Source organism: Dermacentor silvarum, chromosome 2 (genome assembly GCF_013339745.2).
Source record: "Dermacentor silvarum isolate Dsil-2018 chromosome 2, BIME_Dsil_1.4, whole genome shotgun sequence".
Taxonomy (NCBI): Eukaryota; Metazoa; Arthropoda; class Arachnida; order Ixodida; family Ixodidae; genus Dermacentor; species Dermacentor silvarum.
The window spans coordinates 55,973,799-55,992,846 of NC_051155.1; the positions used below are offsets into that span (position 1 = coordinate 55,973,799).

Genomic DNA, 19,048 nt, shown 5'->3' on the forward strand with positions numbered 1-19,048 from the left:
ATGCAATGCAAACGGACACAACGATGAGCCGAGAGGCTGCTGCAGCAAGCGAAATTTTAGAGAACCAGAAAGAAGAGGAAACAAATGCAATGCAAACGGACCGGAGGGAAGAAAACACCGGGGAAGATATGTGGACCTATGATGCAGAAGGCGGCAGAACAATCGAAGCGGAAAGCGCTTGGCTCACGAGGAGCAAAAAGGGCAAGAAGGACACCACGAATGTAAAGACGCCGGCAACAAAAACAACTAATGAGCAGACGTCCAATCCAGCACCGCCACAGCAACAACGCAGACCCAGGATGCCGCCCCTGCCACTAGACGACTTTAAGATCGTCTACCGCCCGCAAGCAGGTCTCGACCTCGCCAAATGGAACACCGTTGCAGTTATGCACGCCATCGGCCGAGCGAGTGGACTATCGCAGCAAGACTTCAATGACAAAGTACGCGTGCAAGTACAGAGGATCGAAAATTTAATCATCGCAAGCACGGCCGACAAGAAAGATGCCAAGATGCTGGTCAGCATCAACAAAATACAGCTTGGAGGCACTTATCACAACGTCAAAGGCAACATACGAACCCCTGATGACGTCTCCAGAGGCGTCATCAATGGCCTCATACCCGGAACGAGCACCGCAGAACTCATGGCAGGAATCCGAGCACCGGCAAGATACACCGTTCTTCACGCCAGAATGCTGGGTCAGTCGACCGCGGCAGTCGTATTCTTCGAAGGACCGCACGTTCCCTATTACATCATCTTCCAGAGCGTTGATTTCCGCTGCAGGCCATATCGAAAGTCAGTGCAGTACTGCCGCACCTGTGGCACAACGGGACACCGTCAAGACGTCTGTCCGAGACCGGTCCCGGATTTCTGCTACAAATGCGGCAAGACCGGACAACCACAAAACCATGATTGCAAACCAACCTGCAAGCTCTGCGGAGAAGGGCACGAAACTGCAAGTACAGAGTGCAAGAAGAGACTGAAGCCAAGCCCACCACCCTACAATATACGTCAACAGCGCCTCAACAGGCTCCAAGAAAGAGACAACCGCTGGAGCTCCAGCAGTGAAGAGTTCCCGGAGCTGAACACCGCGGCCACCAGCTCGAGCAGTATCAGTGCGGGCAGCTCCCCAAGGCGCAGCAGGTCCAAGTCAATACTGCGAAATGCCTCGCGCTCCCGCTCTCGTTCTCGCTCGCGCTCCCACTCGGTCAAGCGCGCGAGCTACGCCGACGTGGCAAGTGGTTCGAGCGCCTCGAGTGGTACGAGCAGCTTGGACTCCTCGTCGACCGAAGCCACAGCCATACGGGTCCTCGAAAACAAACAGCAGAACCAGTAGAGCAAACTGCAGAATCAGCACAGCCAATTGCAAAGCCAGCAAAACCTCATAGACAAACTACTCCGCAGTCAACAGAGACAGCAAGAGCTCACCGACAAACTGCTCCAAAAATGCAAGGAACAGCAAGAACTCACAGACAAGCTGCATCAAAAATGCCAGGAGCTCGAAAACATTAACAGACAGGCGGGAACGACGCTGACCAAGGCGGATGTCGAAGCCATAGTAGATGCAAGGTGCCTGATATTTCAAGAAGCCTTTATGAACAACATTCACGCCACGATGGAAAAAATCGTCCAATCAGCAGTCGAAAAAACAGCCGCAACCTTCGAAAACAAGATCGCCACGCTAAACGCCAAGATCGATGGGATCGCGCCACAGCTCAACAATTTTATCGCGCATGTAAAGAAAAACTACGTCACCAATGCACAGCTCGACAATTCGCGCCACACGACTCGGAAGAAAGCGCGGGCGAACAGCCACAGCGACTCTCGCTCCATCTCGCCCACTCGCGATCGCCGACGCGAATTCGAATCCATCGACGATGGCGACCACTAACCACAAGGCAAAGAACCAACATTCAACTATACGCATATGGCAATGGAACTGTCGCTCGTACCGCCCTCGACACGCAAGCCTGCAAGAATTCATCAAGCTGAATCAACCCGACGTCATAGCACTACAGGAAACCAACACGCAGAATGTCCGACTGCAAGGATACACCACTTATGCACACACCCAACGCACTGCCATACTGGTCAAGAAAACTCTCACGGCGCAAGAACACGACATAGAGAACACCCAGACAGAACACACCATAATCGAGGTTTTACCGGAACGAAAGACGCAGAAAAGCCTATTCGTGGCCAGCGTGTACAGCCCCCCTCGGGACCAGTTACCGGACTTCGATCATTTTTTACGAAAAATCAAGAAGTCCACGAATGGCCACTAAGTCGTAATAGTGGGGGACTTCAACGCCTCGCACACGGCATGGATCTATCATACCACCACGAGGAAGGGTGCTAGAGTGCACGATGCCGCCCAACAACACAGACTCGATCACCCTCTGGAATGATCCTCTCCAGACCACGAGAATTGGAAACAGCGTCTCCAGGGACACAAACCCCGATCTTACTTTTACGGCGGACGTCCCCTGGGCAGAGTGGAGTCGGCTTCCGGAAACCCTAGGGAGCGATCACCATATCCTCCAATTAGATGTAGCACACACCCGTAGACAGACCAAGACCGGAATTGCACGACTAACTGAATGGAAATCCTTTAGGGACAACCTAGATTCCGGAGCAACTATAACCGACATTGACGAGTGGCTCAAAAATGTGCTAGATATAGCAGAACGCCACACCAAGGTCATACAACTTGATGCCGATACGCCCGCGGTTGACGCGCACCTTCTCCACCTCTGGGAAGCCAGAAGTGCCCTCCTCAAGAGATGGAAGCGACAAAAGCTCAACAGAAAGCTAAAGACACGCGTCGCTCTCCTTACCAAGCAGGCTCAAGAATATGCGGACCAAATCGCCAGGCAGAACTGGCATGCTTTCTGTGACAAGCTACAAGGGACTCTGAGCACCAAAAGGACATGGCACCTCCTACGCGCACTCCTAGCCACGGAACCTACCAAAGCGGAACAGAAGCAATACCTCCACAGACTTATCCACAACCACGACGGGTCAGAGGAACACCTCCTCCGAGAAGTACAAAAGAAGCTCTGCGCAGATGCACCTTCTCGCGCGTCAACTAGCAGCAACGTATACGCTGGAAAACCGAATCTAGAACTCGACCGACCCTTCACGCAGGCAGAACTCCACGTAGCCCTAGCCAAGCTGACTAGAAATACCAGCCCCGGCAAAGACCGGATTGCAAACAAGCATTTACGCAACCTACCGCAGCAGGCCACTGCGGCTCTTCTCCAGTACTACAACGAGTGCTGGGAGAAATGAGAACTGCCTGCTGTATGGAAGCACTCGGAGATCACTATGATACCCAAGCCCAACAAGCCTCTCAGCTTGGAGAACCTACGCCCGATCTCCCTCACCTCGTGCGTGGGAAAGCTCTTCGAACATATGGTGCACGACCGCATTACCCAGTACCTCGAAGATAACGGCCACCTACCAGACACCATGTTCGGCTTCAGGCAGCACCTTTCAACACAGGACGTACTCTTACAACTGAAAGAAGGCCTCCTCGATCACCTTAACAATCGAAGCAAGTACTGCATACTGGCAGTAGACGTCAAGGGAGCCTTTGATAACGTCAGTCACGACGCGATCCTCCACAACCTCGGAGGCACCGGCTGCGGCACTAGGACCTACGCGTATGTCAGAAACTTTGACAGACCGCACGGCAACCGTCGGGATCTGTAACATCCGCAGCGAAAGCTTCCAACTTCCAAACAGAGGCACCCCGCAAGGGTCGGTCATCTCACCGCTACTCTTCAACGTGGCTATGATCAAGTTACCCAAACTCCTCGAGACCATACCAGATCTGCATCACGCGATGTACGCTGATGACATCACCCTCTGGACCAGAGCTGAGAACATTGGAAGGCAAGAAACCGTCTTACAAGAAGCCGTAAACACCATCGAAAGCTATCTCCAAAACTGTGGCCTCCGCTGCGCCCCTGAGAAATCTGAGCATCTCGTCCTGAAAGCAAGAACGAGAGGCAGGCCACCCAGCTACGAAGAGCCCGACCCCTGCGTCACCCTCAATGGGACGGCAATCCCGAAAGTCGATACGCTACGAATACTGGGACTCCTTATTCATAAGGACGGATCCGGAGCGGCCAGCCTACCAAGACTACAACGCACCCTTTCGCAGCTCACGCACCTCGTCAAGAGGATCTCAAGCCAAAGAAGCGGCCTCAAGGAGCAAGACACGCTCAGAATAATACAAGCACTGCTCACCAGCCGCATCACATACGGTATGCCGTACCTGGCTTTAAAGAACGCAGAGATCGAAAAGATCAACATCATGATAAGGAAGGCAATCAAAGTCGCCCTGGGACTCCCCCCCATGGCTTCTACTACACGTCTACTTAAGATGGGCGTCCACAACACGTGGCAAGAGCTCGCTGAAGCGCACAAGAACAGCCAACTGGAACGACTCAAGCTTACACCCACCGGGAGATCAGTACTTCGACACCTGAACTACAGTGAGACGTACGTCGCAGACACGGACAAGAAAGAACGAATTCCATCGGACGTTCGAAAGTCGTTCTGCATTGCACCCATCCCGCGCAACATGCATCCCATATACCACAAGAGTAGAAGGCAAGCTAGAGCCAACGCCATCAAACGAAGATTCAAGCAAGACCCAGACGCCCGCTACACCGACGCGGCCAAGTATCCGCATCGAAACGCATACGCTCTCAGCGTCGTAGACTCCCGAGGCCGCGAGTTGGCATCGGCAACCGTCAAGGCACGCAACCCCGAAACGGCGGAAGAAGCGGCAATCGCTCTCGCCACCACCACATGCACAGACGCAGCAGTCATTTTCACCGACTCTCAGGCCGCCTGTAGAAATTTCTCGAGGGGTCGCATCTCGGCTGATGCACTCAAGGTACTACAACGACGTAGCACTCCGCTCCCGTACACCTGCGTAACGTGGGTACCCGGACACGAGGGGCTAGAGGGGAACGAAGCGGCCCACACCGCTGCCCGCGAGCACGTCAGCCGGGCTCCCCTCGCCCCAAACGCCCTCCGACCCGCGGCAGAAGATGTGGAAGCCGTACCCAACAACAATTCAGCGATATTTCATCACTACAGGCTCGAGCGCCGCGTGTACCCTCCACCGCACCCAAACCTCGGCAAAGAAGAAAGCGTGGTCCTCAGACGCCTACAAAGTAATACCTACACTCACGGCACTATAATGCACCGCCTCTACACGACGCTCCACAGCTACCTCTGCCCACTCTGCAACGTTCCCGACACCCTGGCACACTTGCTCTTGGAATGCCCGTGGCATGAAGACGGCGAAATGCAGCCGGAAATGGACGCTAACCGAGCACCACAAGCAAACGAAGACCACCTGTTTGAAACGTGGGAGGCCAAGCTCGCCCTCGGGGACCTGGAAGACCAACGACAACTCGTCGCCAGGGCCAAGAGGGCAGCCGAAGCCAGATGGTTCCTGGACTAAGGAACCTTCCCACCTCAGGGTGATACCGGGCCTCGCTCGGGACACTGTTTCAATAATAAACGTTTCCCTCTCTCTCTCTATCTCTCTCTCTTTGTGCAGATACAAGACCTTACACAATTCGCGTGACGGAGTTGGGGTACACGCCAAAGAATGCTTGCACATTAAAAGAAGCTAATCATTAAAATGCTTTCATGCACACAAAAAATGTAAAATATATTACTGTAGCGAAGTTGCCTCATCGCAAGTAAAATATTTTTGTGAGATGAACAAATATGAACAAAATGTACTCGAGTGCCGCGCGTATTCCGCGGCCGCAGCCCGCTTTTGCTCCCGGCCGCCGGTGGCTTCACTCCATGGAGGAAAAAAAAAATACTAGGAGGGAGCGTCACGTGATTCCGCTAGCCTTCATGCTTCACTCGCTCTCGTAGGCGGCCGCAGTGGCTGCCACTCCAGAGATAACCTGCTTGGGCGGGCTATCGGGGTTTTAACGCGATAGCGTTTAGGGCCCCGCGTCGCAGAAAATCCGGCGTCGGCAACCGGCGTGTGATCGCGGGTGGCGGAGAAAATCATCCAACTACACCAACCGCGCAGGCCCTCCACGTAGTGCAAGGTTTTGGTGAACAAAAATTGAATTTCCCACAGCGAAATCGGTCAGAAAAATGGTAAGGTACGTTTTTACCATTCGGTGTCGGATTCGCCGTCGGATTGTTTACTAATCGGCGTCGGATTGTAATTTGAATGTACGAGAAAACCTAATTCTGCTACGAGAAAACTCAAACATTTCTACCATGCAGACCTGCGCGCGTCGGGCCAATAGCAAACAATTAATAAAATAATTTAAACATGTGCTAGGGCCTTCACATTTTAATATAAGACCACGTATATTGCCCCTGGCAAAGCGTCTTTCCAGCAATGCATCACAGTTTAAAAGTGAAGCCGACTTTAAGGGGATCAGTGTAAGTTTGGTCTTTGTAAGCTGGCTTTCCCACGTTCAGTGTTGCAGTGAATGAAGTCTACTTGCCGTATGCGAACGATGCCATGCGAACGGGTCCCGATAATGCTATCACTTTCTAATCTTAAAGGCGAAGCTTAAGTGTACGCTAAGTTTTTTTTTTTTTCTTCCTTCATGACTACTAACATCGCTCTCACTTCTCAGCGTTGCTGGAGGAGGGACTCTTACATTTTTTGGAGGTTGCTCAGATAGAAAAAATTCTGCTCACAAAACATCCACGTGCTTTTTGAAGTAACCGCTGCAGGTGTAAAAACTTCTGAGGGCGAGCTTTTCGTTGCGCCATAAGAAACTAAGTCCTTAAAAATCGGTTCTCTATGCGTCTGGTTTTGGACGCCACTTGATCTCGAAGGCACTGCTTTTGCCGCATCGTAACGACTCAGCTAGTCTTCATACTAGCGGAATTAATGCCTGGCGCATCGAAGTGCGGACAGTGCAAGAACCTCAAAATAAGCGTTACATTATATTTTGTTCACAAGAATTATTGCGAAATCAAACTATCATCAACGCGTAACACGTACGGCTGTTCCAGTTTCGGTTTTGTGGAGGAAATGGTTCTTTTCTTTTCTCGACGTCTGGCCACTACAACAGGAAGTTGTCACCGCTTTCCCGACAGACAGACACGCCGCCTACTTTTTTTTTAGAACCGTGGAACGGCTGATGTGGGCTCCGTTTTTACGGCACCTTTTCGTAGCGGTCCCGTAGAGACCCCGTCCTGTGCACCCCGATGTTTGGTGCCCCGTGGACGAGAAATCGACACGCCATGTCTTCTCCGAGGACCACAGCGCTCGGCGCAGTGCTGATTCTGGTCGTGCTTCACGTAGCATCCGCTTTCTACCTCCCCGGCCTTGCCCCCGTCAACTACTGCAAGCCAGGCTCGACAACCAAGCAGTGCCAAGTAAGAACGCGATGATCTCGGCGGCCCCCGCAAACGATTCGTGTGATTCGCACGCGATGATTTTGTGCATCGCTATTGACACGACGCGCCGAAGCACAGCGCGAGCTTTGCCGAGTTGTCGCCGCAGCGCCTCGCCTGCCGCAGGTGTTTCAGCGGGCTGCGTCACCGAGCTGCGCTCGTGTCGTTCACGAAACCACACTGTTTGCACTGGCGTTTCGTTTTCTTGCGTTATTATTTTTTTTTTCTTCCTTAGCAAGCGCCGTCGACGTCTGTACGCGCCACGTTGTGCATCCGTGCCGGGGGGACCTGAAATTACGCGAATCACTATGCGAGGTGGTCTTTATGCGTCTTGGCAGCGACGTCGCCCCTCGCGTAGCGGTACGAGCGCGACCGTGCGTGCAACATCTGCATGGAAATGATAGCGAAAGCGCTTGATCGCGACTGCAAGGTTGCGTCGTTTTAGCCTTTCCGCCGTCTCACCAGTGAGCGGCGCAGTCCGAGTCACGGGCGTTCTCGTAGCGCGGTTGCAAGCGCTAATACAGCTGTGACGCTGTGAATCATCGCATCTTTGTGGCGCGATAAGCCGGTGCGATAAATGAGCGCGAACGGTTCCTAGATTTCCACCGGACTGCCAGTCTTCTTCCGTCCGCCCGTGACAAGGCGGCGAAGAAGTCGCGCATCGTCTGCCCTGTTAGCGCCCGACCGTGACACTGCCCTAACGAGCAATCGAACCAGATCGGAAGAGGAACTATCAAACAGTCATTAACCCGTTCCATTTGCACTGGCCCTGCGTGTTTGACGCTGCGCACAGTGCTATCGCGGTGTTTAGGATTGATGGCGAGCGCTCTCGTGCGTTTGACCAGATGGTTGTGCCTTAAAGCAACCCCGCAGAAAAAGAAAAGAATGTTAATTCTAGCGTCATTTAACACTTGCGAAATGTGCAGTACGTTATGGAATGAAGCTGAAGGCGGCGCATGACATTTTTGAGTCCGCCACACATGCTCTCTAACAGACTTGGGAAAAATCCCGACGATGTTGTCGTCACTTGAGCTCTTCACGATTGACATTACTGGTCTTTGTTGTTTTAAGTGTAGCGTCAATCCGTCACTCTGTATTAACCTGTACATGACATGCTCGTATGGGGACGTATTTTGCGACGATTGCTCTCGGCGATATTATCGCATTGTCCATCAGACGCGTGCTGATTGGCTGGTTGAGCAAAATCGTATGCAAAACCAGCCAATTGGCGCGCGCCTGATGGCCGAGGCGATAGTGTCGCCAAAAGTGGTCGTGGCAGAATACATCCCATGCACGCAACCTCAGGCAGTTTGCTTCCAAGCTCTATGAAACTTGTATGAGTTGTGACCTTTGTCGAAATAGTTCTTTTGCACTACTCAGGTTTTTTGTTGTATGTGCATTGTTTAACTGGTTGACTTAAGCATTGAATTTGAGTCTACGCCTTCGGGCCCATTCACGCTTGCGACTTGGCGAGGTCGCGCGACCAAGTTAGTCGCAAATGGTCGCTTTTCTCCGAAATGCGACCGTTTCGGGCCAGTCACTCACTGGTCGATTTTCAGTCGCGCGAACCCTTTTTCCAGCTGCCGTTCGTTGGATGAGCACGCCACCCAAAGGTGAACAGCGGGTGAACAGCTTTGCATGCACCGAATAACACGCAATGCGAACTAGAAATTACAACTTGCTCTCTCTCGATAATACTCGTTGTCATGCGCACAAAGTTCGGGCAGGAGGCGGCTTGCGTGGCCGGTCACTTCACACGAGCGGAGGCACGGGCGCACCCACGAGCGTCGGGTTTTCTTCGGAGGCTTCCGCGCTGCCACAGCTGACACCCCGGCGGAGCACATCAGCACAGGGACGGCGTCTTCCTGTTCGCTCGAATCAAAATCCAGCCATCGCTCGAATCAAAATGCATGGCTGTTGCCGGAACGCGAAACCAATTTACACAGTGCCAGCGAAGTGCGCGCTGACTGCGTAGATCCCTAGAATTCTCACTGAAGAACGAGAATGTCCGGGATTGCGACTTGCAGGTCGCGCTCAGCCGGGCTTGCCGGTGTGAACATCAGTCGCCTTCGGTCGCTTTTTGTTCGCGAGTCGCAAATGGTCGCGCGACCTCCTCAAGTCGCCGGTGTGAATGAGCCTTTAGTCACAAAGCAACCAGTCGCAAATGGTTGCTTTTCTCGAAATGCGACCGTTTCGGGCCAGTCGCTCACTGCTCGATTTTTCAGTCGCACTACCGTAGTCGCAGAACAGCTGAACCAATCAGATGCGAAGGAACAGGACGTCTGTATACGCTGACGCTTATTTTACGCTGCGATGACGTTGCAAGCAGATGTGAACGGCATATCGCGAGACATTTCGATTTAGCAACTCGTCGGTCGCATTTGTGAGCATGAGCATCGTTCGTCTTGAGTAGCTTTCTGGTCGCCAGTCGCAATCGGTCGCGCGGCCTTTCCTAGTCTCAAGTGAGAATGGGCCCTTCAGGTTTCAAATAGTTCTGTCCATTGAAAATTCAGTTTCACAACATTTCTTGCATCTTCAGAACCATGAAAAACGTACAGCTGCAGAACGAGTTAAGAATTGCCAATTCTTGAGTGAGCTTTGTCAATTTTACAAAATGTGAACTCCATGCGAGAAGTTTCTACAGGAATGTCATATATGAGAACATCAACCATCACATGTCTAGTGCACTTGGAAAGCACCTATTCAGCCACTTGAAAAAGAAACAAAAAACATATATATATGCCTGATGCTTGATGATATGTGAAAGACAATGAAGTGCATGACCCACTTCATGACAACATACTGACACTTAATGCAAACACTTGGCTGTCCACCTTCCAACTACTTTAGCTAAAACACTACGCATATTCTTCCAACTTGCAGCGTAGGTCCAATCAGAATGTTTCTAGGTGTACGTGACACACATTAAATGTCATTTTCATCAGTGCTTTTGTTTTTGATGCACTATCCTAATGCACAGAGTCGTAGACACAGTGCCTGAAGGGATTAAGCATTAAGCTAGAGCGGTTTGTGACAAGACAATGCTCTTGTAACTCTTATGATTTAGAATTATTTCTTGCATCCAAGATTATGGATATACTGTTGTAACGATTCACCATTTTAGGTTGATCATTGTGGGAATATTGTTATGATTACAATGATGGATACAAGACCAAAGGCACATTTTGAATGCATGGTGTTGGCTGTGGCATTCGATAACTATTATTCCAAGCAATCTTCTTCTATTGTAGCAGTTGGAATGTTCTTACAATGTTAACATGGCAACATTTGGGAAACCTTACTTAATTGCATTTCAAGTCGGGCTCACATGTGATGTTGCCTAAAGGATATTTGACTAAAGATCTTGCGGTTGTTCCGTTGATTTGCTTTAGCATGCAGACTGAAAATTGAATGATTATGGAAATAAACAGCGTAGCCTTTATGTAGACCGTAGGCAAAGTAGACACACACAAGTGCTGAACTCACAACAACATTTTATTGTAAACATCGCAACATAATATGGAAGAATTGTTACAGTGCAAGAACAAAAAAAAATTTATGTGAACAACAGAAAATCGTCCGTTTCAACTTGCCGCACCGTTCGGCGTGCAGAAGTGTGTTAAGTGCGAAAGGGTAATTTTCTGTTGATCGCGTGTATTTTTTTTCTTTCACTGCGATAGTTCTTCCATATAGAGGGTGTTTCACTTAACTTTAGCCAAACATTAAAAGTATGTAAATGCTACATAGCTGAACAGAACCAACGTAATGTTGTTTGCCATCGCTTGAAGAAACTAAAAATAATTTTTGCATTCCGCCTAATAAGGTAATTAGTCTTCATTAAAAAATCAACTTCTCAATTATTATAATTAGATTAAAAGTGTCAATGAGAGAAGTGTTGAACGAGATGAGAAACTCCCGATACAGCCTTCTGTTGCTCAATACGTGCTACATAAAAGTGTTTTTCTGAATGTGAAAGATGCTCGCAAATACACGCAAAGTGCCTCGAACGGGCAGTCGCGCAGCAATTTTGCGTGTATTCGCGGGCTTTTTTCACATGAAAGGAGTTCACTTCGTGCAAGTGCAGCGTGGCACCTGCACACCTTGTTGGCCTTGCAAATTGAGGACGAAAGTATGGCAACGAACGGGCTCTGTTGTCAGCTGTGGGCGGCTAGGCCTTGTCGACAAATGCACGTGTAGCAAAATGGAAGGTATTTTCTTTTCGTTATCGCAGTAATTGCTGTCTTGATAACACTGCACCGTTGGAATGAAATGGTGGCCATGGGTGCTGTTTTGTTGTCAGAAAACACATTCCAAAAGAAAACTGTACGATCTAAATCACTTGAGCACACTACAAATCTTTACTTACATGCCCTGACAACCACTCGGGCATTGAACTTGCACCTCGCATTCTCATGCCAGCTAAAGTAACTGCAGTAATCATAGAGTTTCTCACTATATTACTTAGAGGGAAAACTGGCGCTGCTGCGCTGTGGTATCCATGGGAATGCCGGTATATTGTCACTTTGGATTGGCATCGTTCTTGGAGAGCCAGAACGCCTTGAAGACGCACCTGGCTAGCACCGTTCTGTCTGTCACAATGATTCATTTCCTGCTAAAACTGCTTTAGCTTTATTTTTACACAAAAACATGTTTGTTGAATTTTGAGGACTTACTATTGGATGCACAATTATATGAAACGTAAAAAGTATCAGCTGGCCGCTAAAGTGGGAGGGCAGACGAGAAGATTATCGCTCGCTTTGGAACAACTTGTCGTCTGTTCTTGCTTTTCTTCGCTTGATTCTGCATTGTAGGCGAGTAAACTTTATTGAGAGATGTAATATGGGTGCATGAAAGCCTTTTATGTAGATTTTGCTTTAAGAACGCATTATTTGTGTAGCCATATCCACGTTTTAGACGAAGCCTCGTTCAGCACAAGCCTCGCAGACACATATCCCGTAATTTCCATGAGGGCACGGCGCCCTTTAAGAAACTCGCATAGACGGTGGTGCCAGTTTACCCTCTAGGTGTTATAGTGAGAAACTCTGTGGCTGTAATCAAATTGGGGAGATATTTACGTCCATGCGTCATGAATTGACTATCATTGTGCGATGTCATCTGTTACTGAGAGCTTGTACGGCACCTGCACTTCCAAAGTAGTGAGTGCGGGAGAACCCATGAATTCGCGCTGAACTTGGCTTGCACAAAGTCTAATTGAAAAGTTGTAGTGCAGTCAGCACATGCTGCATTGTCAATTTGAGGCCAAAAATGAACTAGACCAGAACTGAAATGGAGCGGGATGGGCAGTGAAATCGATGAAACCTATGCTTGTATACCGGATGTATTTTTTTACTGTCAAGAAACAAGATAGCACAATTCTGTTCCCTGAGGTGGATTACTCAGAGGCGGAAATTACTTGCAAGAGAAATCAAAATGCATAATTAGCTCATGAAAGTTTCACTAATAATTCTCATTATTAATTGAGTTATTGTGCATAATAAAATTTGTGAATTGTAGTCTGTGAGTTGGCAGCGCACATTCACTTGAAACAAATTTTGATGATGACACCAGTGTCAAGATGTTTATTCCCAAATTGTGCAAGGAAATACATTGGCATGCCTGTTATTTTTGTGCTTCAGTGCATAAAATGATGTTCTTTATTTAAAACGGAAGCGTAACAACAGTGCCTTGTTGCAAGTTTGACTATGCTTATCTCATAACTGGTGTCATCTTCATTTCGGCCCAAGTGGATATGCCTTGAAATCTCACTGGCAACATTAGCACATTGTAATATGTCATGAAGAAATTAGTTAAAACATAAGTGAATTTATGTTCATTGGTCACTTAGTCGTGGGCACTTGTTTCATTACATTGAAATTTTGCTACAAGCAGTCGCTGACCGATTTTTCTTGCACAAAAGTGGCTGTGGAAGATATCTGAATAATCATGAAGTTGTGGAGGAAAAAAATGAGTTTCCTTGAATCTGAGATTTGCCGACCAATGTTACAGTTTGATGCTGTGTCGACAAAGCTCACCTCACATCAGCCGGAAATTCTGAGTGTCGCACTAGGAAACAAAGAAAGAAGATACTCATCCACGCACTGTGCTGATCCGTACAAGCAAAGATTTCGCATCCACCCCGCTACTGCGGGTTGGGAACGTTATAAACCTCCATTGTCGGCCAGAGTGTGACACCAAAGGTTATGTTCACCTCAGCGTAACACCTTTCTACATAGACTAAAAACCCCTTAGACGCCACTAAGAAAACTTCAGTTTAAAATTGCATCAAAGCAAGGCGAAGAGCTGAATGACGGCAACATTGTTCATGGCTGCAACACTTGCTTCCTTGCGACATCGTGTGCACATATTCTGTCTGAAAAATTGAGCAGCAAGGTCTGGTCTGGCATCCAAGATTTCGGTCGCAGTTGTATGCATTGGTTCCAAGTGGCGGTGCCGCGGGTTCAAGCTCAAGTGAGACCTGATGCAGTGGCCACATTGTTATGCATTGGTTCTATGGAATAGGTAGCGGTGCCGACGGTAGGTGGGAATATCGAGCAGCTCTGAAAAATTCGTCGGCCACTTTCAATACCTCCTCTATCACTGGGGATTTATCGCTTTCTTCAAGCAGTCGAGACTAGCATCTTTCGACTTCAAGATCATGGAGAGTGAGCATTTTAGTATCCCGAAACGAGCAGCGACATCCTTTTTCTTCTGACCGATCCAGATTGCTTGCAAGATAACAGGCCTTATCTTCAAGCGAGAGGGCTTTGCGTTTACTACCGCTACTCATGCTATCACATTTATTGCCTCACGGGACTGGTGCGTAACTGGCATTGGCCGCACCAAAAACACCGAATCAATCGCCGATGCAATGCCTGCGGGGAATATGGAACTATAGTGCACCCCCTAGTGCCACTGCTCAATGCAATGCTAACTAGACTTGCGAATTACTCTTTGCCGCACGGCACACGGTTTGGAAGATGCCCTTTCAAAAAACAAGCGCATGTAATTCAGCCGTTTTGACCACGAGTGCCAGTAGTTGTTTTTATTTATTTTCTCGATCTTCCTTCAGACAGCAGTGAAATTTCACTGCATTGAATATTGGGGCTAGAAATACATGGTGTTACATGAAGTTGTCAAAAGGTAAATAATTATTTTTATATAGAGAATTGTGTTATATATTTAAATGCATTATATCGAAGTTTAACTGTATCAAAAGGTTTCGAGCGTATTTTTGTTTTTAAGAAGGTTATTTATATGCATGTAAATGTTGTCAATCTAGAAATAGTCTCCTTGCGCAGCAATAAAGCGCTTCCAGCTTTCCTGACACTCCGTGAATATGTCATGCAAGTCTTAATTCAGGAACGAGTGAAACACCTTCTGCGATTCATGCTTAATTTCAGCAGTTGTGTCAGCATGGTGATGTTGCATAGCCTGAAAGTAAGCGAAATTGTATGAATCACCATTAGTTGTAAAGTGTTTAATTAACCACTGTACTAAGGCTTTGCTTCACATACATGCCAGCATGTGCATTAGATCTACTTTTTTTGTTGAGCCGCGCCGAGTATTGTTGAAAATGTAAGATCAGAATACACAAACTCTTGAGGCAGCATGACAAACATTTGCATAGTGTGAGCTTTATAGAATTCACATTTTTTTCCCTTTTAACTGTGTCCTTGCTCCGTGAAAATAAAATGGTGCAATCAAGTGCCAGCACATGACTGTTCGCGACTTGTGGAGTTGAACTTGGAGGCAGTGCATTGGGCTTGCACTGGAATATATTCAGGGCGCAGGGCTGTGTGTTCTCCCCCATTGCATCACAGTTTATCGAATCCTCAGTTTTTCTTGGTCTGCTGTGGTACTGTTCGGTTTCCTCATTTCTCTTTGTTCTTTTGTCTTTCCTTACAGACAAAGATTGACCTTTTTGTGAACAGGCTAGACTCTGATGAGTCTGTCATCCCATACGAGTACCAACAGTAAGTCTTCTTTCTTTCCCTGCGCTTGTGAGGGTTGGGACTTTTATGTTTAGCTGTTCATTCTGTTTTCGGGAGACTGAAATGGTCTCAAAGTGGATACTACATTGCTTCGTGGTGGGCAGTATGTAGCTATGTTATCCTTGTTTGGGCTATGAAATGACAAGATGGTTTAACAGTTAGCTCACCATCATTACGTGTTAACTGAGGACAAAGAAAGTACTTGTGAAAAATTGTGGGCAGTGCTGATGTAATAATACAAGTAGGGTTTTCAACCGTTCCATATTTTATGGGGTCGTTCTAGATTTAGCAAGAAGGCCTAAGTCTCCCTTGGGACAGCCATTTGCACCGGATTCAGGCCTGGTAGGACTCGGAGTTTGGTATCTCGCGACAGGCCAGCTGTGTTAGACATTTTGAACTATGTTTAAATTCAGACTGTGCATAATGTTTTTTCATTGCAACGTAGTCATTTCCGTTTTGTGTCTTCATTGCAAGGGAAAGGACATGGAATTAGTACAAAGTGCTGCTTTTTTGGTGGGCAGTGCTCTCTCTGATGTGTTTACGTGGCAGTTATAATTTGTCAACTTTATATTTTTGTGCATGTTATTCAGTTTGAACTAAGGGCATTGGGCATTTTTTGTGCTTTTTCTTACGCAGCTTCGACTTCTGCACAACCAATGGGACGACGTCACCAGCAGAGAACCTTGGCCAAGTAGTGTTCGGCGAGAGGATTCGCCTGTCGCCTTATGTGGTGCGTTGTCTGCTACGTTGTGCTGTTCTCTGTTTCTGCTCATGCATTCAGGCGACATCGCTACTTCTACCGCAACTTCTGTGATGGCATAGGTGTTACTATTGACCCACTTCTTCAGTTCACTTCAGTGCCATCACAACTGGGTTGCCCGAGAGCACGCGCCCTTTCCCTGGGCGCATTTCTTCGCCTTTCCTCACCCATGTCCGACCACCTACCATCAGCCACTGGCCAACCCTGCAAAACGGCCGGAAGATCCAAAGAAAGCTATCTGCTTTAAATGACTAGGAGCAAGCATGTAAACCAGTCTGACCTTACCGCATGCGAAGAGGTGCTCTTTCCCTCCTAAGGGAGGGGTAGGTGCCACAAGAGCTGTCAGTAAATCTCAGAAGTGGTGATTTGGTCCATAGCTGACTAGCAGCAAATTGCAGCCTTAGTAAGTGCTGCAGACCCGTAGTTAAGCTTTGAGCGTACCAGCGGGCTCCAATGGGAAAAATTTAGTGCTTAAAAAAAACTTTTAAGACACCTTACTTTTACCATTCATACTCTTGCTTTTGCTTCTCGTGTAGTGGTAAAAAGTGGCTCAAGCAGGAGGACTGATACCAGTGAAACAAGTACATTATGCATGGCAGCATTCACAACTCGATACATGTTGATGCTTCTTGCCATATTTGGCAATGTGCGATGCTGGTCATGAGTTTGATACCCAGACAGAGCAGCTGCATTACATCTGGGATAGACTGCAAAAGCACCAGTCTGCGGAAATTTTATTGTGCGTTAAAGAACAAAAAATTGCCAGATTATTTTTGAAGCCTTCAATTGTGGTGTCTCTCGTAGGCAAAGCGTGGGTTTGGAATATTTTGGCTAGTTGGCAGGTGGTCTGACAAGGACAGTCAGGAGGAATAAAAATAAACTACAAGCTGAAAACCTTACATCTGTGTTTCCGTTCTTTCCGTCCAATTATCTCACTTCACCTGTCTTCATAGCTTTGAAATGTAATGAGCAATGAGTCAAGTCAGAACAATTAGCCTTTCAGTACATCTTCAGTTCTGCTGTAGAGGAGTCAGGCCAATGTATTGCTACTTAATGTCCGATCACTAAAAAATATAAAATCTATTAATATCGCATGCTTATCCTTCCTGTAGGCAACTCCGCAAATGCCATCATCAAAGGCCATTCATTGTGATGAAGACAAAATAAAAAGCAGTTATCACCGGGATGTCACACTTATTGTAAACAGGAAACTGATCCAATCAATATGAATAGCTTCATTGGGCAGAAGTCTGTGGAAGTGCATGTAAGCCCTCTTGTAGTTTGCAGCAGTAAATAGTCATTTCTCTGCCCATCACGTGTGCAGATTGACTTTATGGTGAACAAGACGTGCGCCAAGCTCTGCACACGTCAGTACGGTCCAAACATCGTTGGTTCGGCGGCCCGCCTGGACCAGCTGCGCAAGGGCATGATGAAACAGTACCGGCACCACTGGATTGTGGACAACATGCCGGTCACCTGGTGCTACCTGATCGACACTGATAAGCAGTACTGCTCCATGGGCTTCCCCATGGGATGCTTCACCTACCGCAACAGCCAGCCCCGGGGCCTGTGCAGTGTCACGGTGGGTTGGCCCCTTCCTCTCATTGCTTTGGTCATTGAACTTCATATCTCTATGGAGGAGCTGCATTGTCCTTGTACAGGACAGTGGAGAAACTTACGAAGTGTGGGGCCCCAGTGAGCTTTGTGCATGCTAGTGTCGGGGCGTGCCAAAACAGCAAGTTTCTTTTTTTCTAAATTATTGGCATTAGTATATAAGTGATTACTAAGCGATTAGTGCGCCTAGTGTGGTGCACTGCATGAAAAGGACTTACAAGGGAGGTGATGAAAACAAATGAGTATGAACCCATAAATTAGGCACAAGAAGCAGAATAAGTGTTGTAATATGCTTGCATATCGTAAGCCCCAAAAGCCATGTTCGTCTGTGTGTCCGATGGCGATAATGTTACTTCTCCGATATCTTGTATGTGCTCGGGTATACTTTTTATTGCAATAGTAATTATATGGACACTCCAAGTGCATTTCTGCCGTTGGCCTGAGGTTCCATATAAAATCCAACGGCGATAAAATCGTCTCCACGTGTCGTACACTCTGTGTGCGAGTGAATGCGTACGAGGGGAGCCGGAAATCGCGGCTCAATGTAGCGAACTTGAGGGAAGAAGGCAGGCCGGAAGCGCGCGGTAGTCTCTCGCGGTGTGCGAGGCACGGGGGTGATGAGGTGGAGAAGGAGTGGGGGGGATGTTCTGCTCCGTCGGCTGTTGCTCACAGCATGGCTGCGCCGTATCTTTAAAGCGATCTGCGATGCCGGCGAAGTGCGCACCCGTGCGGACCTCATCTTCAAAGAGATCTGCGATGGGGACAAAGTGCATGCGCCGAGTGCCGGTAGCTTTGTATGCGCTCTGCTTTCGACGTTTAGTTCGCATTGAAGTGAGACGAGAAACAGCGCGAAGGTCAATTTGCCTGCTGCTGCTGGTGCGCTTTCTCACTCCGCCATTTCCACAGTGAATTTCCACGGTGATCGAGCAAGATGTGTTCATGTTTACCTGTGTGCGCGTGACACTATGCTTGTCTATTTAGTTAGTAAGCAAATGTTTACAACTTTATACGACCCATTAAACTACTATGCTTGCTTCGTATAGCTCTCTACTAATTTGCTATCGCAATCGATGCTTCCCCTTTCAGGCGAAACTGCGACTTTTCTAATATCCTTGCATAGCGACGCGCCTTTGACTATGGTGGAATATGGTGGAAGCTTGCAAGATCTCTAGGGAACTATTTAGAAACTGAAGGAGTGGTTCAAGCATATCATGCTAGTCAAGTAATTCTGCAGTAATGTCAAAGTTGGAGGTCTCTTACTGGCATTCTGTGGCG

At 48.1% G+C, this 19,048-nt stretch overlaps 1 protein-coding gene across 3 annotated transcripts in view; it reads left to right on the forward strand.

Moving 5' to 3' along the window:
- The window catches only part of LOC119441492 (transmembrane 9 superfamily member 2), a 271,918-nt gene that overhangs the window by 16,872 nt on the left and 235,998 nt on the right, over window positions 1–19,048 (forward strand). For 2 of the 3 annotated variants that reach the window (XR_007465488.1, XM_037706114.2), the window contains exons 1-4: window positions 7,127–7,390; window positions 15,314–15,381; window positions 16,036–16,129; window positions 17,484–17,741. Coding sequence is in view for 2 of the 3 variants with exons in the window: in XM_037706114.2 (XP_037562042.1) it covers window positions 7,220–7,390; window positions 15,314–15,381; window positions 16,036–16,129; window positions 17,484–17,741 (591 nt within the window). In the remaining variant the exon portion in view is untranslated. Of the gene's footprint in view, window positions 1–7,126; window positions 7,391–15,313; window positions 15,382–16,035; window positions 16,130–17,483; window positions 17,742–19,048 lie in introns of those variants that run through there. The other variant, XM_049661346.1, reaches the window with a different exon arrangement.